The 26,773-nt window shown below is 29.7% G+C and overlaps 1 protein-coding gene across 6 annotated transcripts in view; it reads right to left on the bottom strand.

Annotated features, from left to right (window-relative positions):
* The window catches only part of CrzR (corazonin receptor), a 1,123,351-nt gene that overhangs the window by 276,144 nt on the left and 820,434 nt on the right, over positions 1–26,773 (bottom strand). For all 6 annotated transcript variants that reach the window (XM_075365578.1, XM_075365586.1, XM_075365549.1 and 3 more), the window contains 2 exons: positions 11,715–11,989; positions 1,241–1,614 (listed from right to left, as the gene is read on the bottom strand). In XM_075365578.1, coding sequence (XP_075221693.1) covers positions 1,241–1,580 — 340 coding nt within the window. In that variant the 5' untranslated portion in view covers positions 1,581–1,614; positions 11,715–11,989. The remainder of the gene's footprint in view (positions 1–1,240; positions 1,615–11,714; positions 11,990–26,773) is intronic.

Genomic DNA, 26,773 nt, shown 5'->3' with positions numbered 1-26,773 from the left:
TACAATTGCAATTGTGTCACCAATTGGTGTGTCCGTAATCTTTACCTTATTTATTCTTGACTCTTATAATTTGGGGAAAAAAATAAAAGATAAAAAAGATAATCTTTTCTTATAAGAAAACGTCTATAAAAAAACGACTAATTTGTTAACGACATTGATTTTAATATTCTGGTCAATTATGGTATAACTACTTTTTATTTTATTATACTGTTTTAATTAATTGTAGATACAAAACTGAAAAGTGGGGTAAAACTGTTTAAATTTAGTCTTTTAAATATATTAGAAGTACAACATCATAATTAAATAAGCTGCTTGCATATTTTATTGCTAGTAAATATGTATCCAATTATATCCAGTATGATTATAAAACAATTCCTTTAAGCAATATTGATATTTGAGATATTTGATATTTAAGATTTGAACTAATACAGATTTGGAATAATGTTAAATTTTATTTTATCATTCAAATAAGAAGTAAATGTTATAAAAACAGTATTAAACTATGCGGAATTGTAATGGTACCTCTAGTGAATTTTAATTAATCCAGAAGTATTTTTGCCACCTTTTGTATTCAGAAAGATTTCAATTTAACAATTTTGAGAATGTCAAAGGGAGGAAACGGAGATTATGGAGGTAATGTTAGTTCTTGCCTTCAATCACTAGCACTACTGTAATTAAAAATCCGAAATTTTTTAAAACCTGAAGATTAAATTTCAGTGAAAAATATATGATGTTCAGAATTAAATTTCCTTCTTAAATTTCACACGGAAAGAATTTCTTTCCATTTTCCAAATGTGTTTATATATAATTTATTAACATATTAAAAGTGCATCTGTTTAATAGAAATTATAATTATCTTTTACATATAAACACCAAGCAAGGTAATATATAATTTTGGTCTACTTTAAGACCTATTGTGCACTAGGAAAAAAAATAGTTTGGAAAAGATTTTGCCAAAGGAGATTGACGGTTTAAGTCCCAGGCGTAGGCGACTGCATCACGTTATCCTTAAAATTATTATAGTTTTTCCAAAACCTTGAAAGTTTAAAAATTAACAAAATAAAAATCTAACACTAAATTGAAATATTAGTTGTTAACATGTTACTAAAAATGAGTGTGGGTTGATTGATTTACAGTCGGTAATTAGGTTTCATCTCGTAAAGTTTAGTTACAAAGGCTTAATTAAAATTAAGCAATATAAGTCTTCATTCGTGAAAATATTCTGTTAAAAAAGACTTACCCGCTACCCAAGCGACAGTATAGCTCCAAATGGCTTCTCCAGCGATGCAAAATACAGTGACTAGAAGATCAGCAATTGAAAGATGGTAAATAAGCGTGTACACCGTAGACCAAGTATGATGTCTTCGACGCCAAGCTAATCTTGAACCTCTTATGCTTATAATCGTTAACACATTACCGATTAAAGACAATACGGCCATTACACCGAGCACGATCGCACGTGTTTTTGCGGCATCCGTTAAACCAGGCGCATGTTCAAGACATGGCGACGGTGTATCTGTCAAGTTAGTAGCCCAGGGTGCCAGCTTACCGTCAACGCAATTCTCAACCGTATCATTCATTTGTATTTATTACACCGTCTGAACACCATTTCACCTGAGTAAAAATAAAAATCAAAAAAGTACTTTCTAATAAAATTAAGTTCAAAACAAGTATAAAGAAATAAATAATTATACAACGATAATATTACACTAAAATATATTAACAAAAAAAAAGTTACTGAGTTTTATGAGATACAGTGTTAGAAAAAAAGGTACATTCTACACTCTGACACTGTAAGGCTATATGTATTTTCACGTTGATTTATATGTCAGGAGAAAATAAATAAATAGCAGTGGAGAATAAAAAAAAAATTGAAAATAAGTTTATGTAATAAAAAAGTTAATTTAATTAAGTTTATCGTTATCCTTTAAGTTTTAAAATTATTTTTGCTTTGTTATTTATGTTTATTAATTTAAGATCAGTACTCTTTTCTCACTGAAATGTTTGAAAATAAAAATTATCCCTTTAGTTTATAAATTTGGGAAAAAGAAGACATAAAAAAATCTTATTTACGATGAAATGTACAGATGCAGGTAAGCTGCAAAACCCAAATTTGTAACATTTTTTTGACAAGTAGATTTTACAACTTTACAACTTTTTTTTTTTAATTTTACAACTTCTTTTTGGTTATTTTTTTGTTCAAGGAAAATCTATTTTGAAATATTAAAAATAATTAAACATGCAATAGTCTTAGGAAACTCAACTTTTAAGATTTTAGTGTTACGTGATTGAAAATTTGATTACTTTCTGATTTTCATCAGAATTCCTTGTTTCTATCGCAGAATGAAACTGAACACACATCAATTTGAAAAACCTATTTTCACGTTATTGCTAACGTGAGTTATACCATTTTACCAAAATTGAAAAAAAAGTTAAATATCCTTTTAAAAATCATTTTACTTTAATATAGTTCTTCATTTCTACTTTCATTAATGGTATTAAAGATTCTTCAGAACTTAATGAAATCTAAAAAAATAATGACTGCATTAAAGGACCTTCTACAATAGTCAGTTATTTTTTAGTTTTATTAAAATCCTATTTTTTAATTATTTAAATACAAATAAATATAGAAAGTGGAGAATATAGAGCATGGATAATTTTTTAAAATTCCTGATATTTTACTTTATTCAATACCCAGAAAATTAAAAATTGCACAGAGATATATTGTTCACCACCAATCAAGTCTGAAGAATTAAAAACGTTCATAAAATTGATTTTTTGCCGCCAGGACGCTGCCGCATTACTGATAATTAATTTCTACCGTATAATCAAAATGAGTTAATTTCTTCCTAATGTAATTATTCTGTGGTTTCTACGTTAAACAGGAGTGGCGAAATAATGCCGCTTGATTTCAACAATGAATCAAGGCTTTGTTGAATAATTTACGGAAGAACGTGTTCAACGAGTTGTCCGTTCAGTGTATGAACAAGAACAAGCTTGTAAACTAATTCCTTCCCATAAAGCGTGATAGATAATTGATTTAGAACGTGACAATGAATGTATTCAAGATAAACCACATTCAGAAATAAGAACAGTTAGTATAACAATGAATCAAGGCAACTTGTATTCGGTAAATAAAAAGTATTCAAGATGTAAAAGTAGTCCAGTATATGATCAAGAACAAGCTTGGAAACCAACTTATCGCAAACTAATTACTTTTCATAAATACCGGATAGATAAATGAAAAACAACGTGATATTTAATGTATTGAAGATGAACCAGATTCACAAGAACAGTCAGTACACCGGAGAACACTGAATAGTTATCAACTACAATGCTTTAGAGCTTTGGAATTTGTCAGCGTTGCGATAGAATACTTTCTATTTTTTCTTTTTTTTTTTAACCTCCGAGTTCGCAGTCAAGCAATTCTTTCCGCAGATGATGAGATGAGTGATTTGTAGCGTGTGTGAAAAATGCCATGCCTGACCAGGTTTTGAACCCAGGACCTCCGGGTGAAAGGCCGAGACGCTACCACTCGCGCCACGGAGTATTCTATCTGCGATATTACACTGCATTTATCTCATTGTAGCCTACGTACGATTTGAAATAAAGTGGAAAGTCTTTTTGAAGATTAAAGTGAAGACTTTCATTGATGCTGAAGCATTTCTCTACGTCTTGATGCGGCAAATGTACGTAAATATTTGTCTCCCTTCGGCGCTTTCACACAAACATTATGAGAGAATCCTTTTCGGTTACATCATTTTACAGGTTTTTTTTAAGTTCTGTTGTTCCTCCAAGATGGCTGGATTTGAAACTCCAAAACTTCTCCTTTAACGGTTATGTGAAAGAGATAAAATTACTGCTTAGATCATAGGAAGGGTCACGAGTAGCTTCAATGACTGTCTAGAAAAATTTACTGGAAGGGCAGCACTATAAACATCTTACATACTGTAAATTATAACGTCAGAGATACAAATCTATATCCAAAAATTTTAAGAAAATTTTTAAGAAAAAAACAACATTTTTACTTGCAAGTATTCTTATAATTTTTCAGAATTAATAACCGAATATTTTTCCCCCGAGTTTAACAAATGGATTTCGCTATTTTTAGCAAGCCACGGCTTCTCAACTTTACTCCTCGCTAGTTTTTTTCTGAAACCGCTGTATGATTTAACTTTTCTTTTTTTTTGCTTGCCGTACGTCATATTTAGAAGTCTGAGAACATTTTTCACCAAAACAGGAGCCAAAATTGAGCTTTACTGAACTCCAAACTTAGTGTCGAAATATGCAGATAATTTTTGATTATATTTTACCTAGGAGAAACACCCATCCAGTTAGCTACAAAGAACAAGTTTGAGAAAGATCCTTTTTTAATTTGTATAAAAGCTGAAGCAGCCAGATCTTGTCAAAGGCCTGCTGGACATCAAAGAATGCTGTCAAGCAGTACCTCTTCTCCTCTAAGTTCCTGTTGATCATTTTAACAAGTCAGTGTGTTTGCTCAATAGTGGAGTGCCACTACGGAAACCAAACTGGGAACTGGAATAACGTGACGCTGCTCTAAAATAGGTCACATCCTCCGATGAAATAACCCCTTCAATACCTTCGACAATGTAGGTATAGTCAGAATCTAAATGTAATGTAGGTTCTGACTTTACATTACATAAAATAATTATCGGTAAAAACATTAAAACAATAAAAAAAATTGTAATAGAATAGATAAAAGATAAAAGGATAAATAAAGATAAAAGGATAATAAAGATAATAGGATAGATAAAAGAAGTAACTAAGAGGAAGAAGCCATATAATTTATAAAATTAATAAGTCAAAAGAAATCAGCAGGTTTGAATAAAAAAATTATAATTTAGAGCCGAAAATTTCCGTTAAAACACAATACATATAGGTCTAGTAAAATAGATTTCATAAATACATTTATACCATAGATAATTTTTAAAATGATCAGAATATTATTATAATTTAACTCACAAAATAAAATTAGGCGATCAATTAACAATATTTGTAAAATTTATTATTACCGTTGTTATCTAATATGACATAATAATTAACATTAAATTAAAAATTTTATAATAAATATTGAGCGGAATATTAATTATAGAATTATGGAAAAGATATTTCAATACATTACTAGGCAGCATAGACAAGATTAGGGAGAAGGATCGAAACTGTGGATAAAATAGAGAGACTGATTCAAGAGAAAGAGATTACAGAATTAATTTCGATAGAGAGAGGTCTAGACAATAGGATGGTGGGACGATTGAATTTGGCATTACAAACATTGAAACCTACCATTCATAAAGTACTTAGGAAACCGACATTGTAGTCTGCAAATTAATAAAAACTCAGGATGCCCAACAGACTCGATAGAAGGAAACAGTGGAACTGAAAGGGACGGAGGAAACTCCTATCCATCAAAACGCAGACAAAATGTGGTGTTTTTTACGAGCACGAATTATTGTAATATATCAACACCAAAAAAATTGATTTGAATTAAAAATTTGAAAAGAACACAGGTAACGCATAGGTGGAAACAGAATTCTTACGAAAACAAAACAGTAAATTGGAGGATTAAAATCGAAATATAAGCATCAATAGAGACTATGTTTTAAGATTTAGATTTTTTCAAATCAATTATTTTCAATTTTGAACCTCAATATTGATTGACATTTTACTTTAAATATGTTTTAAAATTCAATAAATAACATAAGAAAGAAAATTCGATAATTTTTACACATATGGAAAACAGATGTAAACGATTACCGAAAAAATATAGTATAATGTATAGAATGGGCATTTAGGAAAATTAGTATAAATGTTGCTCCAAGCGTATAGTTACTCGTATATTCTGAAAAAAGTAGGAGTACGATTTATAAAGGACAGTTATAAACAAATAATGTTATTTTAATAATAAGTAATTAATAACTGAATTATTTTTAGCAGTTATATTAACGTTCATGCAAGACTACAAAAGGATTGCGGCATGACTTCAAAGAAAAAGCAATTAAATTTTCCATTAAAGCTATAAGACACATATAGCTATATTACACAGCTATAAGATGACCAATCGTAACGTAAAAGGTAGTAAAATGATTGATCAGAGGCGAGGAAGATTTAATAAAATCAAAAGCATTGTCAAATGAAGTTCCATTTTTACCGTTGTAAAAAGAAAGAAGAAAGTACAAGTAATGTGCATTTTATTTTTATCAATGTTGAATGTATACTATTTCTTTTCTTATTTTTTATTTATTATAATTGTGTTTAATTGCATTTTTTTAGATGACATTAATATTTTTAGTTAAATAGAACGAAAAAAAAATGCACGAATCTACAAAACGTTTTTGAAATCATACACTAAGAGATTGATCCCATAACATAATCTGAGAGTAACGTTTAGTTTCATTTTAATAAATAAATCGATTTTGTTTGTTATTTATTTATTTTTTAATATTTTACGAGTATATACAACAAAACATTTCTAGTAGTGAGAGATTATGTTTAACATGAATTTTTTTTATTTTTTTTTTTTTATCGAGGATGTGGATTATTACGTGATTATTCATCAGAAGGATATTATATTACAAAATTGTTTTTGTGTATTTATCTACTTTCTATTTTTACTAGTTTTTAATTAAATTTTCGGGTTAATCTATAAACTATAGCGGAGAAGTTTATTTATTATGCTTCAGCTACCGGCTGTTCTAAATACTGAGAACGAAGCAAATGACTCTGTTTGCTTTCTTTCAGAAAACGTGGACCCTGGCTTTGTCGAACAGGGATCACAAGAAACAACCTCGTCGTAAACTAATTAGCGATAAAATTGTATTAGATATGGATGACGCCTCTGAAAGCGAGACATCGCAGATTCACAGAAAATTCCTTTATCCTGCGCCAGTCTTGCATTCGTCTAAAGTCTCCCGTCGATATCACTGCTGAATTACTTTTATCAAATTGTTATCAGGACCTCTCATTGCAGGATTGTAACGTTGAGGCTTCTCATAGAAATCCATTAGGCCACCGCCGAGAGTTCTGTTCGGCATTACCGATGTTAGGCGGCTACATGAGTTGTTAGAAACGTTGGTTGGTAAGTATAACTACAGTATGAAGGTTACAGTCAGCACTGCATGTCATCTCGAAGAATATTAACGAGTACAAGAAGGTCTGATTTGGTGCATGAAAACAATTTGATTGGTCACACGTTCACGAGGATAGACAGGAGGACTTTTCGCGTTGTTCTGAGGAACTTCCACTTCTCGGTTCCATTGATAGATGTCATCAAGAAAGAAATTGAGGAACACAGACACGTTGACCAAAGCATAAGTAATGCCCGTCATCGAGTTATAAAGGAACCGTTTCAGACGTTTTCATCAAACTTGAGCCCAAGGTAATAGCAAAGAGATTTTTAACTTGAGATACATCGGAACTGTAGAGTTACATTTGAGACATCCAGAAAACGGACTGGATTGCACCAATCTGCAAAGTAACCAGTACTTGCGATAATAATAGTATGGCCACATAAAGAACAACTAAATGAGGTCTTACCGTTGTAAATGTACAGCGGGCTCATAGAACTGCAGATTTTCTTAATAAGAGTAATACTTCAGCTATTCGTGCACACTGCCAATCATACCATCCCGCTAACTATAGAAGATGTAGGGATAATAAGGAAATTCTTGGCTAGAAAATAGAAGCAAAGAGCTACAATGAACAGTACAAGCTACTAAGAAGAATGCTATTCGACTCAAGGCTTGGAATAAATTATGCGCTACCTTTGACTTAGGCAATGCAAATTTCCCTTTTTTAGGTAAAGAAACGATTAGGGATCTAACTACAAACGCCTGCGCTTAAGCTTAATCTTATACCGCGGCTGTTGACCGTGTCATCCATGCTGATGCCAAAGTCAAGATAAAAACCTTACTTATAATATAAAGTTTCCCGTGCAGCAAATGGGTAATTTAATTTGGTCTTGCTTACTAAGGTGATCCACCAAATCTTTTGATATTTAGATTACTAAAGGTCGCTATCTGGAATATCAGTGGGGTGGCTGGTCGAAGTCAAGAACTTGGAGCTTTAATAAAGGCCGAATAATTAGTGTTGGTGTTTGTTGTTCTGCTCTCTTTTGTGTAATTCTTCATCAATTGTAGCTATTTTTGTCTTCGTAGATATCAATCTACACGATTAAATATCCTGAGAGCAGAGCGCATGAAGGTTCTGCAGTGCTCATTAGAAATGTGATAAATCATCAACTACCAGCGTACGGATCAGATCATACACAGTTGAGCTCCTAGACTGGCTTGGACCTCTCTGACCGTCAACTTCTCGCCACTCGACCACGAATGGCTCGTTCGTGGAATCATTCTTTCATACGGAACACAGCGATTACGTAGTTATCGAGAATGAAATTCGTTAGTTTTATACATTACACTTCATCACTTGTGAGGAATAATGGACTCTAGATAAAGAAAAACATTTTCTGTTCTATTGTTGAACGAGTTAATAAAGAGAACCTATGTACTGCTTTTTTTGTTGAACGAATTGAATTAGAAGACGAAATTGGTTTTCTTATTGAAAATTTCAAAATGTTTTATTGACCATTCTTCCCATATCATTCTAAATAGGATTGCTTTTAATATGTTCTTCAAATAAGGATAGCAGTGGATAGAATGGCTAACTGCTTACTCAATACGTGTTCATAATCAGTAAAAGAAAACTAAGGCTAGGTATTTATGTTGATAAATTCATTACTGTTCACAATATACTGTACACACAAAACAACCTCTGTCGACAAACGACGAATTGGACTCCTCCAACTGGTGTCAGGCAATAGGACAATGTTTGACGAGGTTGCGACCTGTATGTAAACGCTCCTTTGTAATACTTCATACAACCCGTGATGTGCTACGTCCTACGTCTTCCATTTTCTCACCAAAGCGGAACGTAATCCATTGCTAGGAAAACATACCTTTGTTATTCTTTTCTATCGTTCTCTTTGTAAACATAACCTCACTTTATATTAAGCTACACGCTTAATATAGCATTATTATTAAACTCACTTTATATTATGTTAGTACGCATGTACTAACATGCATACATGCTTATTTAAAAAAAAAAAAACATTTAGCCCCGATCTACCTTGGGAGCAGTATTGAAGAGTATGCTTCATATAATTATAAGTCATTTTCTTCATTCTTATAAATTTCAAAATATTTATATATTATATAAATTGTTAAAATTTTTAACACGAAATTTTATGTTTATTCTTTAAATTTAAATAATATTTTAAACAATAACGTATAACTTTGAACACGCTGGGGTATACCGTTGTTTATTATCCCAACAGTAATCTATAAGTGCTTCTTCTAATCAGTCAGAAATGAACAGCAATTATTCTACATGTATTTTCAGTATTTTTCATACGCATAATGTTTTTAAGAAACAAAACGAATTAATTAACAGTAAAATCATAAAATAATGTACTTATTTTTTTGTTTGTTTTTAAAACAAGCTTTATACTTAATTTATTTAAAGATAGGTCAAAGGTTTTGGTTGACCAATTCACGAATCCCCGATTTACAGATGAATAATTTTTACGTCTTCGCAGTTTTCTTCAAGTATATCTGATGTAAAGTAATCGAACACCAATCTTTAATGAATTAAGTCGACCCCAAATAACAAAAAAAGTGGAGGTAATGTTCATATTTATGTTCGTGTGTTGGCTTGTTTGAAGCTTAATAACTTTTGACTGGATCTAATGATTTTGATGAATTTTATACCTAGACTGGTGTATATAGGTGAAATTGTTGGTAAAATTATGAAGTCAATATTTACAAGGGGTGGGGTAGATAGTCTTTGGGGTCAACTTTCTCAAAATTGTACAAAAATAATCCCACTTTATATTAAATTCAGATGCTTCTTACGATCATTAAAAAAAATTTGCCCAGAATTCTTCCCCTTCTCGAAAAATCAGAATACCTTTTTATTTACTGAATATGTTTAACCAAATTGTTTTATGTCTTCCTATGCATAGTAATAGTGCAAGTGACTAAAAAAACAGTTTGGGGACAATAATTTTGGTGGTTGATCCAATCGAAGTTTAAAAATACAGTTTTTTTTTTATTTTTTATACTTTCTTTGGTTAATTTAAACTTTTAATTTTATTAATGGTTTAAATAATGCATTTTTAATAAAATTATTACAATAAAATTTCATCATGATTCACCCCCTCCTGACAAAACGAAATCTTCAGTAAATTTTTATTGGTTGTAAATTTTTCAGTTGAATTTTTTTAGTTTCTTTCGACATAGTAAACGAAGAAAAATCAAAAAGAAATTCTTGGAAGGTGATTTTGGAGAGGGGAGCATTAAAATTTAAAAAAAATAATATTTAAAAAAATTGTTTATTTAAACTTTAATTTATTTAAGCATAGTATAAAGATAATGTTTACTATAAAACTTCATGACAATTACTGCCACGCCAGAAAAGGAAATCTTAAATAATTTTTTTTTCATTTATCTTTATTTTTCCACTATATAAGAATTAATCATTAATGCCAAACAATTATTATTAAGTATTAAAGTATTACAACAAAAGTTGTAATACTTTTTTAGTACGTTTTTAAAAGAAATGTGTATATTTTTTATAATATCTTTTTACTAATATTTAAATAAAAAAAACGTAAACACACTCGTTTTATACTTTCTTTAAAAACTATTTCTTTGTCAGTTATACTTGTTATAATTAATTCTTATTTTTTATTTTGAATATAGGTTTCCTGTATTGTCTACTAATGATGAGTGTTTAGCAAACGAAATGGTCATCTACGTTCAGATTTTAAGCAGTTATTGTTAACAGTTATTGAGTTTTCCAATTTCATATTCAAATATGTATTGGTTTATAAATAGTTTACACACAATTTATATACAAATATTTTGGAAAATAAATATATTCCTCAATATAGAATACCATATACTTTTCATTTTTAATTAAATTATTAAAAACTCTGATCAGATTTCGAGTTTATCTATTTGACAACCTCACAGCTTAATTTTGGTCTCTTCTTAACATTACACAATTTCATTTCACCGATAAATAATTTTTAAAAAAAATTACTTCGTTTTTTTACTGACATGCTTCATTAAAAATAAAGAAGATAAAATGGGAATGACCTAAAATCTTATTTTGAAAATGAGTGCAAGTATTTTTTTATTTAAAGAACAAGTCCCTAGAGGTAAAATATGTTTTCTCACATAGAATTTTGAGGATAACTTACAAGTGTTAACAGCACGTTTGCAAATTGTAAGTTACTTGAATTTTCGTATGAAGACAAGAACACTCGTTTGCGTACATACTCTGTAGACATGCACGTGCGCGCTTACTTACGCACAGCTACATGGACATGTACATAGTCGGTAAAGTTACGCGCAATCACGTTTCTCGTTATGTATTTTATTGTACCCCAGTTATATTCAATCCCCAATATGTTACCACATACCAAATCTTCTTTTATCTTTAGTTTTTTTTTTTTTATTCGAAACACTATTATGTTATCTGTTGTAAAAAGCAGTATACGTCACATTGTTTACAAAAGATATTTAATTCGCGGTGGTTATTAGAGAATTAAATTAATTAACACATAATTAGCCTACATTAATTATTTTGGTTTTATTTTATTTTAAAGCTAATAATGAACAAATTATACAAACCTAACTAACATATGGTTTCCTCTTGCGTTGACAGAATAATTTGTTTTCGTTTCCAAATACTCCGTGACACATTTTATCACACGATATTTGTATTAACATCACTATTTATTCGTTCAATCCGTTCGTCGTTCATTATATTTCATTTTAATTTCTGTTTAAAATATCATCATCATTAGTAAAATATTGAGTATTAATAATTCTGTTTAAAAGGTCCTCTTCATATGTAGTATTGGGTTATACGTTCAATAAATAATTATTAAAGAGCAGCAGAATTTCTATAACAGAAAGAGAAGTAAATAAATTAATATCATAACGTATCAAATATATCTAAGTATATTATATTTATTGTTCAAACAAAAGATCTTCTTAATCAGTATAAATCGGTAAAATATAGATCTGTAACTACTGTTACTTATACACTAAATAAAATAAAAACTGTAGACGTTATTTTAAAACATCTTATTTTTGTTCCAAAGTCTCTACTATCTAAGAATACCTACTTTTAAATTTGCATCAGTATGACAATAAAGATTATACATAAATATAAGATTATAATAAATTCATAATAGTGTAATACATAGAAAAATTATACATAAAATACAATTTATACAAAAGTTAAAAAAAAAAAATTACTTACAGATTTCGTAGCACCTAAGTGTAAATAGTAAAATGAATAAAACTAACTTTTACTTTGTTAATTTACCGGATAAATTCGAAATACACAGAATACTTGAGAAATAAACAAAATATCATTGAATGACAGACAATGTGTTTGTATTTTGCATTCACTTCGGTTCCATGAAAACTTCAGTTAAATATTTCACAAAACATAAAAGCAAAAGGTAGAGTTAACGCTGATATTATTTCACATGGTATTAAGTATGGTGGGAGAAGTGCTCAAGCGAGACCTAATAAACTGTTGTTAGTTACCACAGCCCTCATTATATTAAATACTTAATTTAAAAAGAATGTTTAGACTGCCTATTAAAAAATAATAAAATTTTGCACCATAATTATATTAATCATCTTCACTAATTTCAAGATTTTACCGTAGTTTAATAATTTAAAAAAAAACTCTATATTTACGCATATAATTTTAATTAATAATAACAGCTATTAAACCTTGTAAATAAACATATTCATTTTTTCACTTGACATTATTATTGATAATACCTTGTGTTATGGTTCTTCATTTCGGATTTTAACTGAATTAGGCTCAAACTTTCATGACATATTTATGTACCCAGTTTTAACAACGAAGAAAATCTATCTTCTTCAGATTAAGTTCAGAATGGGAGCGGGGTTTCTTTCAACATGCAAACGTTTATCAATAGAAAATTTTGTTGCGTACTTGCATACTTGTATTAAATAATCTTTTAAACATCTATTATAATTCATAATTAGGTAAAAAAATATTGTGTAGTCGTATTGCGTTCAGCAAATACTGTTTCTTTAAATAATTTTAAACAAGAGCTTCATTCTCCTTAAATTATAATAATGGAAATTAAGGAGAACAATCAATGGATTAGAAAACAGATAAGGAAATATGCTGCATCAGGAAGTTTTCCCGGAACTTTCATAACATATTCTACTTGTGAAAATAAGTGAAAAAGTACATGTAAAAATATATCCTAAAATGCTTCGTTTGCGAGTTACGGTAAGTGAAAAATGCTGCACGGATTTCAGCTACCCCGGTGAAATGAAGTCATACTGAAATTTTAGGATGTTAATGAAGGGACAGAATTAAAAATTCTTATGGTTTTTGACCTGTAAATCGAATAAAAAAGGCCACAGAACTGTATCTGTAGTAGTTTTTGAAAAATCTGGGGTAAAAAACCCTGTTTGACGTACAATAATTTTGTTACATGGTGAATAAATACATAAAACTTTTAAAGAGAATTTGTAGAAAATTGAATTCTGATTAGAATGTTGTAAGAAAAGGTAGAAAATTGGAATTTTGTTTAGAAGCAGTACATTACTACATTTGTCAGAAAAGTACTAATTTGATGTCAACAAAAGCCAAATTCATTTTTTGATGTAATAAATTTGTAAAACAAGATTTACTGTTAAAAATTGCTGAAAAATATTTAAAAAAAAAACGGAAATCAAAATTCGATATATAAATGGATGTAAGCGAGTAGCTCACATCCCGTTCCAACAGATAGACTGCCTGGCACTTTAGAAATTACCGGATTATTATCTAGGCTGATAATTTCATTAAATTCTTTTTTCCACTTTTTTAGTTTGATAGGCTTGTTGCCTTTTGCAGTTTAGTCGGTTTATTTTTGATACTACTCTTCATATTGCTCAGCAATTTATTTAGTTGTACAGTTGTACACTACCTTACCAACAGCTGACGAAAACTCTTCACTTACAGTTTTCCAAGCGCCTTTTTTGATTTTAGCTGACGTCGGCGTCTTAGGTTTTTCAATTATTACTGCATGTTCTCTTAAATGTTTAATAAATTGTGACCTGTCTAAATACTTCTTACTACCATCTTTTTCATCGCTAGATGACATTTCTTCTATTAAGATAAAATAGGAAATAAAATAGCCAAAGCAAGCGTTGTGCAATCCGAATGAGTACGAGGCGATATGAATGAGCCGGTCGTCAAATCGCCTAATACCGATAACAGAAAGTGGAGTAAGGACAGACAAGTTACGACATGAAAGCCAAAAACCTAGCTGTAGCTAAGCTCAGCAAATGCTAACAGAAGAAATTTCTTAATTTTTCCCAAATACTTCTCAACTAACTTAGTTCTTTCTAGCTAGAACAAGCATTTTTTTATTCAACTAAATTTGAGAAAAAACTAAAACTATCTGTTATATGCTAGATCGTAGTTGCTAGGTTTTATTCACTTCGCCATATAGGTAATATGAATTGTGCTGCTGTTAGGGAAGGTTTTCGGTAAATTTAATTTGAACGTGATCGGTTTGCTATTGAAGTAATGCCGTACTTATTTACAACAGAGGAATACGTTGATATGGTATCCATTTTTGGTGTGTGTAATGATAATGCTATAGCTGCTGTAGTAGAATATGAAATATGTTTTTCAAATCGCAGGAATCCAGATCTCAAACCAATTAGAGCGACTTTTCGCAATCTTTGGGAAACAAGTTTATTATCAACCCCAATTTTGTATCCCGGTATTCGTACCAGCTACGAACGATCTGTTCAAACGAAATGAAATTATTATCGATGCAGTTCAGTGCAGTCCAGGCGTCAGTACACGACGTCTTTCTAAGCGATTCGGAGTTTCGTTTTCGATGTTTGAGAGGATAATTAAACAAAACAAGTTTTATTTTTATCATAAACAATCAGTTCAACAGCTACACGCAGGAGACAATCCGATTCGCTTGGAGTTCTGCTACTGGTGGAATACAAATCGACAACTCTAGAAGTATGTTTTGTTTACTGACAAGGCAAATTTCACTCGAGATGGCGTCAACAACTTACGCGAAGAGCACACTTGGGCAGAAGTAAATCCTCATGTTAACAGTGAAAGCAATTTTCAACACCGATTTAGCGTCAGTTGATGGTGCGCCCTTCTTTATAATCAGTTGTTTTGACCGTTCGTATTACCTGGCCGTATAAATTATGAGGTCTTCTAGCACTTTCTTTAAAAAGAATTACCGCAGATGTTTATCTAGCGCTGAGACGCAAAGTATACTTCTAGCAGGATGGCGCACCTCCCAACTTCTCTTGCGCCGTTTCGACTCACTTAAGTCATTATTTCCCTGAAAAATGGATCGGTCATAGAGTTCCACATTCCTGACTACGAAGATCGCCTGATTTAACACCTTAAGAGTTTTGCTTCTGCGAATTGATGAAAAATATTGTAAACAAAACAAAAATACATTCTTGTAAGTAATTAATTATCCTCATTATGGATGCGGCTGAGCAACTTAAGGACGGCCCTGAAAAACTAAAAATAGCAACAAAAGTTATAAAAAAGTGTGCCAAGAGATATGCTGAAAATGACGGGCTAATTTTTTAATATTTATTATGAAGTGGTACTAAAATGCACTTTAGTGTACTGTTTCTGAATAAAATTAAGTTTTTTCTAATTTTTTATTCAATTCATCTTACAAAATTTTGTTTACAATTAAATTTTCTGTAAATTTTGTTTAAAAGTTATTTGTATTACTTGTATATTACTTATATAACAATGTTATTGTACGATCTTTATCCCAATTTATTAGTTCTCACCCTTGATTTCTCAAAAAATACTGCACATACGGTTTTTGGAGCTATTTTGTTCAGTTTTTCAGGAAAAAAGCATAAAAAATCACTAATTCTGCTCCCTAGTTAACGTCCTATAAATTTCAGTACGACCTCATTTCACTGTGTTAGCTGAAATCCAAGCGAAATATTTCACTAGCCGTAATTCGCAAACAAATCATTTTAGGACATATTCTTTATATGTACAAAAATTCTTTTCTTAAATATTTTTCATTAGTAGATTAGGTTATGAAAGTCCCGGGAGAACTTTGTATAGGCTCTCTATATATTTCTATTTTTGTTAGGTTTGTATAATACAAATCCCATTTTCTTTCTACATGAAAAAATATTTAATTGCAGGCAATATATATATCTATCACATTTCTTTTCTTATGTTTCATTCACCTTCATTCTAACATAAAAGTAAAAAAATATTTCAGTTAACTTCTTTAATAAGTAATCCTAATTGAAATTAAATATTAAACTATATAAGAGTAGGTGAACTCCCTACAGTGTTAGATAAGTCAGACTGTGGCTAAAGAATAAATGTTTAGAACGTAATTTATGTTTTTATAAGTTCAAAGGCCTTTTCTATTCATTATTTAATTAACTCATACTTTTGAAATTTGGATCCGTCTAATTCCCTGTAAAATGTTATATTTATTTATATCTTGCATTTCATTTATATTTACGCTAGCTTTTATAACAATTATTTATAAAAAGGATTTTTACAAAGATTCAGAATTCTAGTAGTAATTATATTCTATTAATAAACTTATTTCAAGAGCGGTCCTAAACAAAGTTTTTTTTTTAAATTAATTTCTGGAAAGAGGCAAACAACATCTGCATACGTTAAATACACTCGAGTATTTAATTAGTGTTATGTAAAGAAATGTATAATATTATTGCTTTGATTTAACTTTACCTATAAGCAGGGAAAATTGCCACTGAATGAATTTTAATTGTAACTTGGGGACATCAATATTACATAAAAAAATAAAATGGTTAAGTTCTCTTATACTCAGAAATACATTTTGCTTTCATTTCTATCGAATTTTTTCTGTACTAAATTATACTTGTAATTTTTTAAAGAATACAAACAGTCGTTAAATAAAACTATTTTATTAGCTGAAAATTTGTAAAGATTAATCTTTAATGATAACTTCATCTACGAATAACTATTTATTTCTGTAGCCCAAAAATAGAATGTTTTAGTTGGTTTATTTACAGATTCTCTTAGGATGATCAAATTGATTTCGTGTGTCACAAAATTAAAAAGTACTATTTTCCTTTGAACAAACTTAATAAAATCCCAAGATTGTCATCATTATTAAATTTATATTATGCTTACTTGTGTTACCGTCTGAAGTATTTTATCCCTTGGGGCTCTCTCAGAAAATCAGAACGACGTTTCAAGATATAAAATGCTGACAACAAAGTTATCATACTTTCCTGGCATTGGTATTAGTTTAAAAATAAAAAATTCCATATTCTTAGACTTTGATCGTCTCCCCAACTCATAACATTGCCTCCAAATTTTTTATTTTGGGCCACTTACATTACATTACCACTATGCTTAGAAACACATAAAAAAAGTCAGTTAAAAAATATGCAATAAATTGTTATCACTTATATGCCTAACTTAATTTAAATTAAATTTTCTTATGCATGAGATATTAAACCTTTGTATTACTTTAATGAGAGCTTTCGTCGGGGACTTCTCTTCACGAGATTATCATTAGTCAATTTTACTTATGTTCCCCTAAGTGGTACCGATTGCAAATACAAATAGACCAAAAAATAACATTCTTATTCTAACCGAACATTTTTGTATCAGTAGTTTTCTGAAAAATTACAACCATTTTTCAGGACAAAATTATTGTTGTAGAAATAGTTTTTATTTACAAAAGAAAACCCGTTATGTGTTTGTTTTAATAAGCTGAATAGAATATCTCTGTATTGTCATAAAATATTTACAACGAAGATAACAGAAATGTAATTTTGGTGTAAAATATAACTGTCCATAATTTTTTATCGTTATAAATAAAGTATTAAACATCAAACTCTTAGGGGCAAAATTATAAAGTGTGTAGCGTAATGTAAATTGCTTTGTATAAAAATAAAAAATGGTTTTTCTATGGTTATAAAATATTAAGTTTAATAAATACTTCTTAATCCATACATAGCAATTTTTTGTCTTTACATTTATTTGGTAAAGCTGAATTTTCTATAAAAAATTGTTTTTTTTCCTTTCAGTGTAACATCTTTAAAAAATAATAAAATATTTCCAATTCATGTAGTTTAAATCAAGATTGTTGTAGAATTACACTAATTTTTATTTGTGATTAGTAGTTTATATTTAAGTAATTTTTAACCTGTTATAATCCAGCTACGAAGTCGTTTTTCAGTCCAGCAGGCGCATTAAGTGTTATAAGGAAATACTTAAAGTAGTGAAGAGTTTACGATACAGAACTCTGAAATTGTTTTTAATAGATTCCTGTACGCAAATTGTCCGGAACATCAAACAATATTCGTTAGTTACATGTGAATAATCTAATAAAATGTTTGTGTACGAAAGCAGATTTTTAGGGTTCCGATAAAAGTTTAATAAAATAAATAGTAACCGTAACTTTACAGTCCACTTTTCTCAAAGTAATAATTTTTTTCCTTTTCTTATATTTATCCTTAAAATTATAAATTTTTGGTAAAACTTATTTGAATTTACGGGACTAACAAAGAATACGATAAATAATAATTAAATCATTAAAAAAAAATTAATTTAGAACTTTGTCTTCTCTGTTTTTTTTTAAATTATGATTTCCTATGAATGTATTAGCTTGTTACTATAGCATTAAAAAGTAAATCATGTTTTATTTTTATGGGCATGAGATACTGTTTAAGGCCACCTTTTTTTTGTCAAGTTCTAATTAAAAAAGCTTTTCTGGTGATCCATAAATCTAACAAGGTACAGATATACTCATTTCACAAAAAGACACAATTGCAATATATTTCTGCAGCCCTCCGAATTTTCATTCGAATTAATTGGATACAAAGGAAAAAATTCTACAAATGGGTGAAATTAGAATATGTAAAACAGATACTTGAAAGTTTATGAAATATATTTGTATGAAAGATAAACAAAATTTTGGTTAGAAAAGTAAGGATTGAGGAATGCGGACAGAATTGATGGACAACGATTGATATAAAAAGTGATGGATACATATAAACAGCCTGGATTTTCTGTTAAGCTGAAAAAGTCTGAAGCCGGCAACAGTGGAAGTAATGGCGATAGGAATAAGAAGAAGACGGTAGAGAAGTTTCACGTAGTGAAAATCATCAATGTTGATTGAAGCAGGGCCTGGATAAAGAACTGATGAGAAAAAGTTAAGACAGAGGATTGTAGTACAACCTATTACAGGGGAGAACAGAAAGAATAATAACTACGTAAACGTCAATAAAATTACCGTGAAACATTTTCTTTAATTTACTTCCTTTGTTCTGGGAGAATGGAAAATAACCATTTATACGGGTAATTATCCTTAATGGTAAGTAGCTAATGTAGCAATAAAATGTTATTTTCTAACTGAAAATTTCCTTAAAATTATGTTACTATAGTTTTAATTAACGATGACTGTGATTAACGAAGTACAATACAGTTCGTTGATCGGAGTCAAGCCTTTGCGTTCAATTAGGCGATTAACATTTGTGAGTTTTCCAATATTTAATAATATAATGTTACTACACAAAATAAATGATCCTCAGAAAATTTGTCAGTTCATCTCAAAAGTTTATTAAAAGACTTCAAATAAGGGTATAATTTGTTATCCATTACAACATTTTTAGCCAAGAGGCCTAATTATGGGCTTACAGTTTAATTGTTATTTACAAAATATAAAAATGTCCACAAACAAGTACGGCTTTTTATTTACCTAAGTTTTTTTAAACAAAATTTTATTCGTATGAAATTCAGTTTACAATAATTTTAGATAAAAAATTTAAATAGAAATTCGCAATACTTGATTTCTCAGAAAAAAATCAGAGTGTAAGTACAAATACTACTATAAAAATAAAATGTTTCTAATTTCATATTAATTAATGCATTAGTAAGTCACCTAAGGATATGGAAGATAACATATATATAATACAATTGTATATATTTTATGTAGGATAATAATATGAATTTATTCAAATGATTTTACTTAGAATAAAATTCTCTACAGATTTTGTTTAAAGCTGTTTATTATCCATTTATCAAAGTTATTTTTGCCAGGCATAAAACGTGTGTTTCTCGACTCCAACCTTTTGTCTGTTATTTCTTAAAAACTACTAAAAGTAATGTTCTGGGACCTATTTTTTCTATTTTTTAGGTGAAATTTATGTAAAAGTCATTAAATTTAAAAGCCCCTTGATTTTAAAAAAAAAAAATCCCCTGGATTTGGGTCTCAATAATTACAATCTTGCTTAATTTTTACCGATAGTGCAGAATGCAGGGCAAAATCTTTCGCCAGCCATCACTCACTAAAGAAGCTATTCCGATCCTTTGTTTATATGAATTTCTTCTTGTTTTTACCAGTAGAACATGTTCTGAAATTTTGTTCACTCTTTGTGAATCACTCTACATCACGTAATAAAAAGAAACTGTAAGTTTTAACACGCATAACAATAAGTAATAACACACATAAAAGAAAAAATATATTATTAAAAACTTATAGTATTCCATTGAAACTTCATTTGGAAAATTACTTCTTATGTTAATACTAGTCTCTTTCCTGTTTTATTTTGTTTTACTTTTTTTCGAAAAAAAATATTAAGCAATTATCCTTAAATTATGATAACGACTTCCTCTTTTTTTATGGCAGTGGAATTTAAACGTTCCATAATCTCGTTGATGTATTATATTAAAAAATTTCTCTTTAAGTTTTATTAAGAACAGAGATTTATCTGTCGTTATGATTTTTTGATAATTTCCAATGATTGATTTTAGGATGGTGAGCACGTCTAAAAGAAATTGCTATTGCGGCTTTTGGCAAGGAGAGGATTATTTTTTTTTATTGACCTGTACATTTAACAACGTACAATTAAGAACACAAATTTAATTTACGGCCGCATGGTTAAAAGATACTAAAGGTAAAAAAATGTTTTAATTAAACTGAGAAGAAGCGGAAACCCCCTCACCTGTTTAATGAAAAAACCTGGAATATACTGTACTCCGTGAAGCAACTGTAATGCTCACTATGATGAAAACATTCTTCCCTTTCTATTTAAGTGTGGTGCTTTGCTAACAGTCTTCATGGAAATTACTTTTTCCTGATGCTATTTGAAATTGTATACTTATTTTAATACTTGTTAAAAATATAGTTCGGTACAGAAAAAACTATTCTACCTTTCCCGAAGCTAAGTAGTATTAAAAAAAGATTACCTCTATGCTAGAATTGACCATCCCAAAAATTAAAAAAAATATTTAAACAATTGATTCATCTTTTGTATATCTATTAAAGAAATGGTGGAAATTAGATTGTTTTCACATTTAAATAACGGTGAAGTTGCACTACAGCGAATTCAAACAAAAAATGGAATATTTTATGCGTAATTAGCCATAATTTTTTTTTCATATTTTGTTTCCCCGCCTACCAGAGCCGGATGCGAAACTAAGCATAGACTCAGCTTCTCTCAGAAGAGGGGTACCCTGGTCTCAAAGTACCTCGGAAGGACACAAGACCCCGCCCAGGTAGCCGGGACTCGGTCTTTTTGCTTGCCATGCCTCAAGTGAGGAGTTCCCAAAAGGGAACACCGGGACTCCGGTCTTGATGCCTTGCCTTTAGTGGGAAACCCCCAGAAGGATCCCCCACCGGGACTACGGTCTTATTTACTTCCCCCAACAGCATCTCAAGGGAGACCCCACCCGATCATCGTAGGTGGAAGACCGAAGCCTCCCAAGTGAGGCTGTCCCTCAAAGATACCATGGCATTTCAAGATACACAGTTCCAAATGTAGATGAAGCCGTCTTATATCCCCGATCTCCGGGCGCATGACCATGTGACTTGCAGGACTAGCATCTGGGTTCCTGTCTGCAATTTTTACGTAAATGGCCTGCTTCCCCGCACGTAAAGCGTGGCCACTCCTACCTACTCCGGAACAAAACTTGGTCCTGTGACCTGAATTCTAACACCTGAAGCAAAGTTCATCGGAGGCTCGCCGCATCACTTAACAGGCTACCTACCCAATGTGGACGCGACCATCAGATAATTCACAAAAATAGAGCCTAGAAAAGAACAGTTTTAATATGAGTTAAGAAATCAGTTGTTTCCATCAGATGTTTTATAAGATATGGTTTATTTTAGGTTCATGACACCAATAAGGTCACTGAAAATTTAATACGTAGAAAATTCTTTAAATGGGAAACTTTACTTATTTTTTCTTGATCATTAAAATAACTAAATTCCAATTCAATTCACTTTCATTTTTCCAGTAGATTAATAGCAATCCCGTAATTTTTTATAACAGCCATTCTTCGATAGAAAACATCACTTCAGTCCTTTTTTTATTTTTAGATATTTTTTCTGAATTGCAACCACAAGCAATCAGAAGTTACAACTCTTAAAAGTGAAATATGTTACTCAACATATTTTTTAGTAATTGCCAATTAGAAAAAATCAATTTAGTATTTAACAAGAATAAAAACTTTTTTTTTTCAAAAAAGGCAGCAAATAGTTGTTTGCTATTTTAAAAAATTAAGTTACTGCCAAATTACAAAAAAAAAATTGAAAAATATCCCTTTCGGCACGCTGAAAGGCGGAGGAAGATTTCAACGATGCTAAGTAGGGGATAAAAAAGATTTCCTCCTTAAAGTTAAGAAAAACTTCAAATTTACTCAATACGCTCATGGTTACATGTGAAAAAATTTCACATCTTTAGGATACGATAAGCCCCATATTCTTACAATTCCAGAAATATTTTGGTCCATTTTTTTCCCTTGCTCCTCTATATGACCAAGGGTTGGTCATATAAAAAATTATTTCAGACATAAGTTTTAGGTAATGTTTAGATAACTAAAAACAACCACTTTAAACCGATTCGATACTGTGTCTTTTAAGGGAGGTATAATTTTTTTGTCTTTGAAACCCCATTTTATCCACCCCTGGGCCAATCGTTGGTGATATCAAAAAACTTTATTTAGCTAAGTTTTAGACCCTTATCCAAAGAACAGTAGGAACTTTAAACGAATTCGATATTTACTTAATAAGAAAGTTATAGTGATAGTTTATTTTTCGAAAAAGCCCCCCCCCCCTAGATCCGATTTTGCCCATTAACGAACTTGACTGAGATTGTGAGTTGTTATATTTTATGTTTCAATTTAAAAGTGATTAGCGCGAAATTTTCCGGAAGTCGAATAATGTTACCCATTACAATAAGTAACTTTCTTATGAAATCTACATAAAATTCAGATGTCTTAGTTTAACGCTTAGAGAAAGTGAAAATAACTGGATTTATCCATTTAAAGCCCTTATGTAGCACTTACAGTTTTAGAGATACTATTCGTAACATTGAGTATTCCGTACAACGCTCAAAGAAAAATAATTTTTATTGAAAATGCGTGTTTTTAATGAATATATTATTTAAAAAAAGTTTTTTAATGTATATTCAAATTTATAAGACAAATTATTTTTATATTTTTACCAGGAAGTAAATAATGAGATTTTATATGGCAAAAATTAGCTAAAATAAAAACGTTTATCTTAAGAGATGTTGCAATATGATATACTTAGTTTGACAGATCAGAAATGTTTACTCTTAATTGCCATTCCTTAATTTTAATAAATTAATATCTTAAATGTCTTTATATTAGAAAATAAAAACTTTGTAAGTATTATGAAATTTGTTAAAATTGCACTTCTACTTATGCCAGAACGAAAATAAAAACCAATTTTGTACAATTCTAATTGGATATTTAATAAACAATTGGTTTCAACTCATTATTAACATTTCCATCCTCATTTTCATCCTGAATTATTGTACCAGTTTAACGTACGACATAATGCTATAAATTATTGAAACTGAGCGTAGCTCTAGCTAGAAAACGTCCAATAAATTTTTCTCACACTACTAAAACACGGATGTAACTGTTCTCGCATTTGTTTCTTTAGTGCGGTTGAATCCAATCTCAAATACAAACAATACGCTATTTAACGTTGCATTAGACTGTCTTACATGTTTGCTTACACACACACACACACACACACACACAAAGCAGCGAAAGAGAGCGAGACAATACATTTAGTTATTTAAAATATAACATATTTTTCATTGTGATATTTCTGTATGAACTTTAAGATGAAACACGTTTATAAGTGTTAGATATAGTGAATTGACGTAGTATGGTTGAGAAAGTATACTGTATATACAAAAGTTAAGCTCTAATTTGTCAAAGTATTATATAATATCGCCTGCGACACATAAGAAATGCAATACCTCACTGTTATCACTGTGGAAACCCGTAATAAAATTTTGAGAAACTAATAAAGGATATAAATAATATATAAAATGATAATAAAATAGAATAATGTATTTATCTTCTGGAAATGAAAGGATTACCATCAAATTATATTTTTGTGTGAAGAAATGTTTGCAGGGTATAATAAAACACCTCATCGCGATTCGAATCAGAACCTTCCGGATTAAAGACTCAAAGAAAATATGTTTATTTATAGACACATAATGTTCGATAAATATCTGTTATCCTTTTTTAACTTTTTGAAGGTTAAAAATAAAAAAATAAAAAAATAATGTTTTTTAATTAATTATTTTCTTTATAACAAATATCTGACCTTGCTGACTTTTGTTAGTTATCAGGGGCAAAGTGACTAAACAATATTAAAATAAAATGTAATGTGAAACATATTTTTCTAAAGTTTATTTTATGTTTTTTTTTTTTAAATCAGCTCAAGAAACTGATCCATTTAATTATTATGGCCAAAGAGAGTTTGATGTAACAACATTAACCGTAATTTTTGTTTTTTTTTATTTTTTTAATTAACATACTTTTTACATAGTAGCTTAATTCAGTTTCATCAGATTTTATCGGCTGATTTTAATTATCAGTTCGAAAACATCATAAACCTAATATAGTTAACCGTACGTAGTTTGCCAATATTTTGTTAGTATTGCATTTTTCTTTTTTAAAGATGCAGTAAAATGCGTTACTTTATAATCTGAACGGTCACCATTATTATGGATTAATTTATTGAGCTCCAGTTTACCTTATTTTTTTTGTAGTTAAATAGGTTAAAAAAATGTGCCTCACGCCTCGTCTTTTCTTTTAAATTTTTTGGTCACCCTCTGCCCCACCGCACCAAGAGCTAGGAGGTTTGATAGTGAACAAAAAAGATGATTATTGTAGCCTAGCAAGGGCTACGAAAATTAAATATTTTCATTTCCAACTGTTAAAATGTTAAGGATGTTAACGGAACCTTTTGGCCATTGTATACTAAAAAAAATATGTGATTAGATTAGTTTTTCTTTCTCCTAATTGTGGTTTTGTTCAATTAATCTTATTTCTTTTCTTCTTTAATACCCACTAATTTCTTGCAGTAAAATTCTCAATATATCTCTTAGAAAATGCGTGTAGTGGAATATATAACACATTACTTTCTTAAACGGTTGGTTTGGAAAAATAGTTTTATCTAATTGTAGAAGTGTAGATTCAAAGTTAACTTGGTTTTCATTTACTTTATTTTCTCGTTTCTTAGAAAATTTAACTCTTTATTTGAAAAAATTAACATCTAATTTTTTTATGAAGTGTTTTATTTTTTAATTTGGTATTGATAAGTGGAGTTGATGAACTCTATCAAATATGACTTAAAGTAAAATCTGATTAGTAAATGTAGATGAAATAAATTGAAGAAATCTTTTTCATTAAAACTTTAGTGTTTTGCTAGTTTTTGACTAATTCCATCTTGATGAAATTATCTGGTCATTTAATATTCCAAATTACATAAGTAAACTTTCATTTAGATATTATAAGTGAGTGTTACCTATTTAGTAAAATTATAACATCAAGCAAAATATTGTTTAATTTGATCAATGTATCATCGAGCTGGTATTAAAATAATTTAGCCAGCTAATCAAAATTAAAAGTATTGATCTGGATAAAGACGGGTTAAAAAATAATATTACATTCCTCTTTGTAATACTGTGACCGATTTTCAAGAAATTCTCTATCAACATTTCTAATACTTTGTGAAATTTTGGAAAGCATTACGTACAAGTCAAATTTAGAACTTCTAAGTTTGAATTCAACCACTGCAAATTAATGTGACCTCTTTTGTTTGGCACGATCAATGTGAATTTCAGCATTTACTTTAGTGAGTCGCCTCGGGTAATAGTTCTACTGACCCATTTTTGAATATTTATCTCGTAAAGAAAACCATTTTATCAAAATGAAACTTCCTTAGATACGGTATTTCTATATAACTTTAGAAATAAAGAAGAATTTAATATAGCATCTTTATTAGATAAAGAAACCAAATAAAAAATCAGAAATCACTGGTTTAATATCAAATGACAAACTAAGTTTTATTGGACACCTTGAGGACAGAGATGCATATTATATTCATACCTACTTATTAAAGAACCAAATTTTAATCACTCGTCTCATCTTGAGTTATTAGTATTATATGATTACTTATGTCTATATCGACTACCTTTATAGCCTTTATAGACTATGAAGCAATACTTTTATTGCTTAGAAATTAGAAGTATTTGTAGAAAGCAATAACAGTATTGCTTTCTACTAAATTGAAATTTTAAAATATAAACAAAACTTAAACGTACATATAAAT

Source organism: Lycorma delicatula, chromosome 1, assembly GCF_047948215.1.
Source record: "Lycorma delicatula isolate Av1 chromosome 1, ASM4794821v1, whole genome shotgun sequence".
Lineage (NCBI taxonomy): Eukaryota > Metazoa > Arthropoda > Insecta > Hemiptera > Fulgoridae > Lycorma > Lycorma delicatula.
This window is presented reverse-complemented; position numbering and strand designations above follow the sequence as displayed.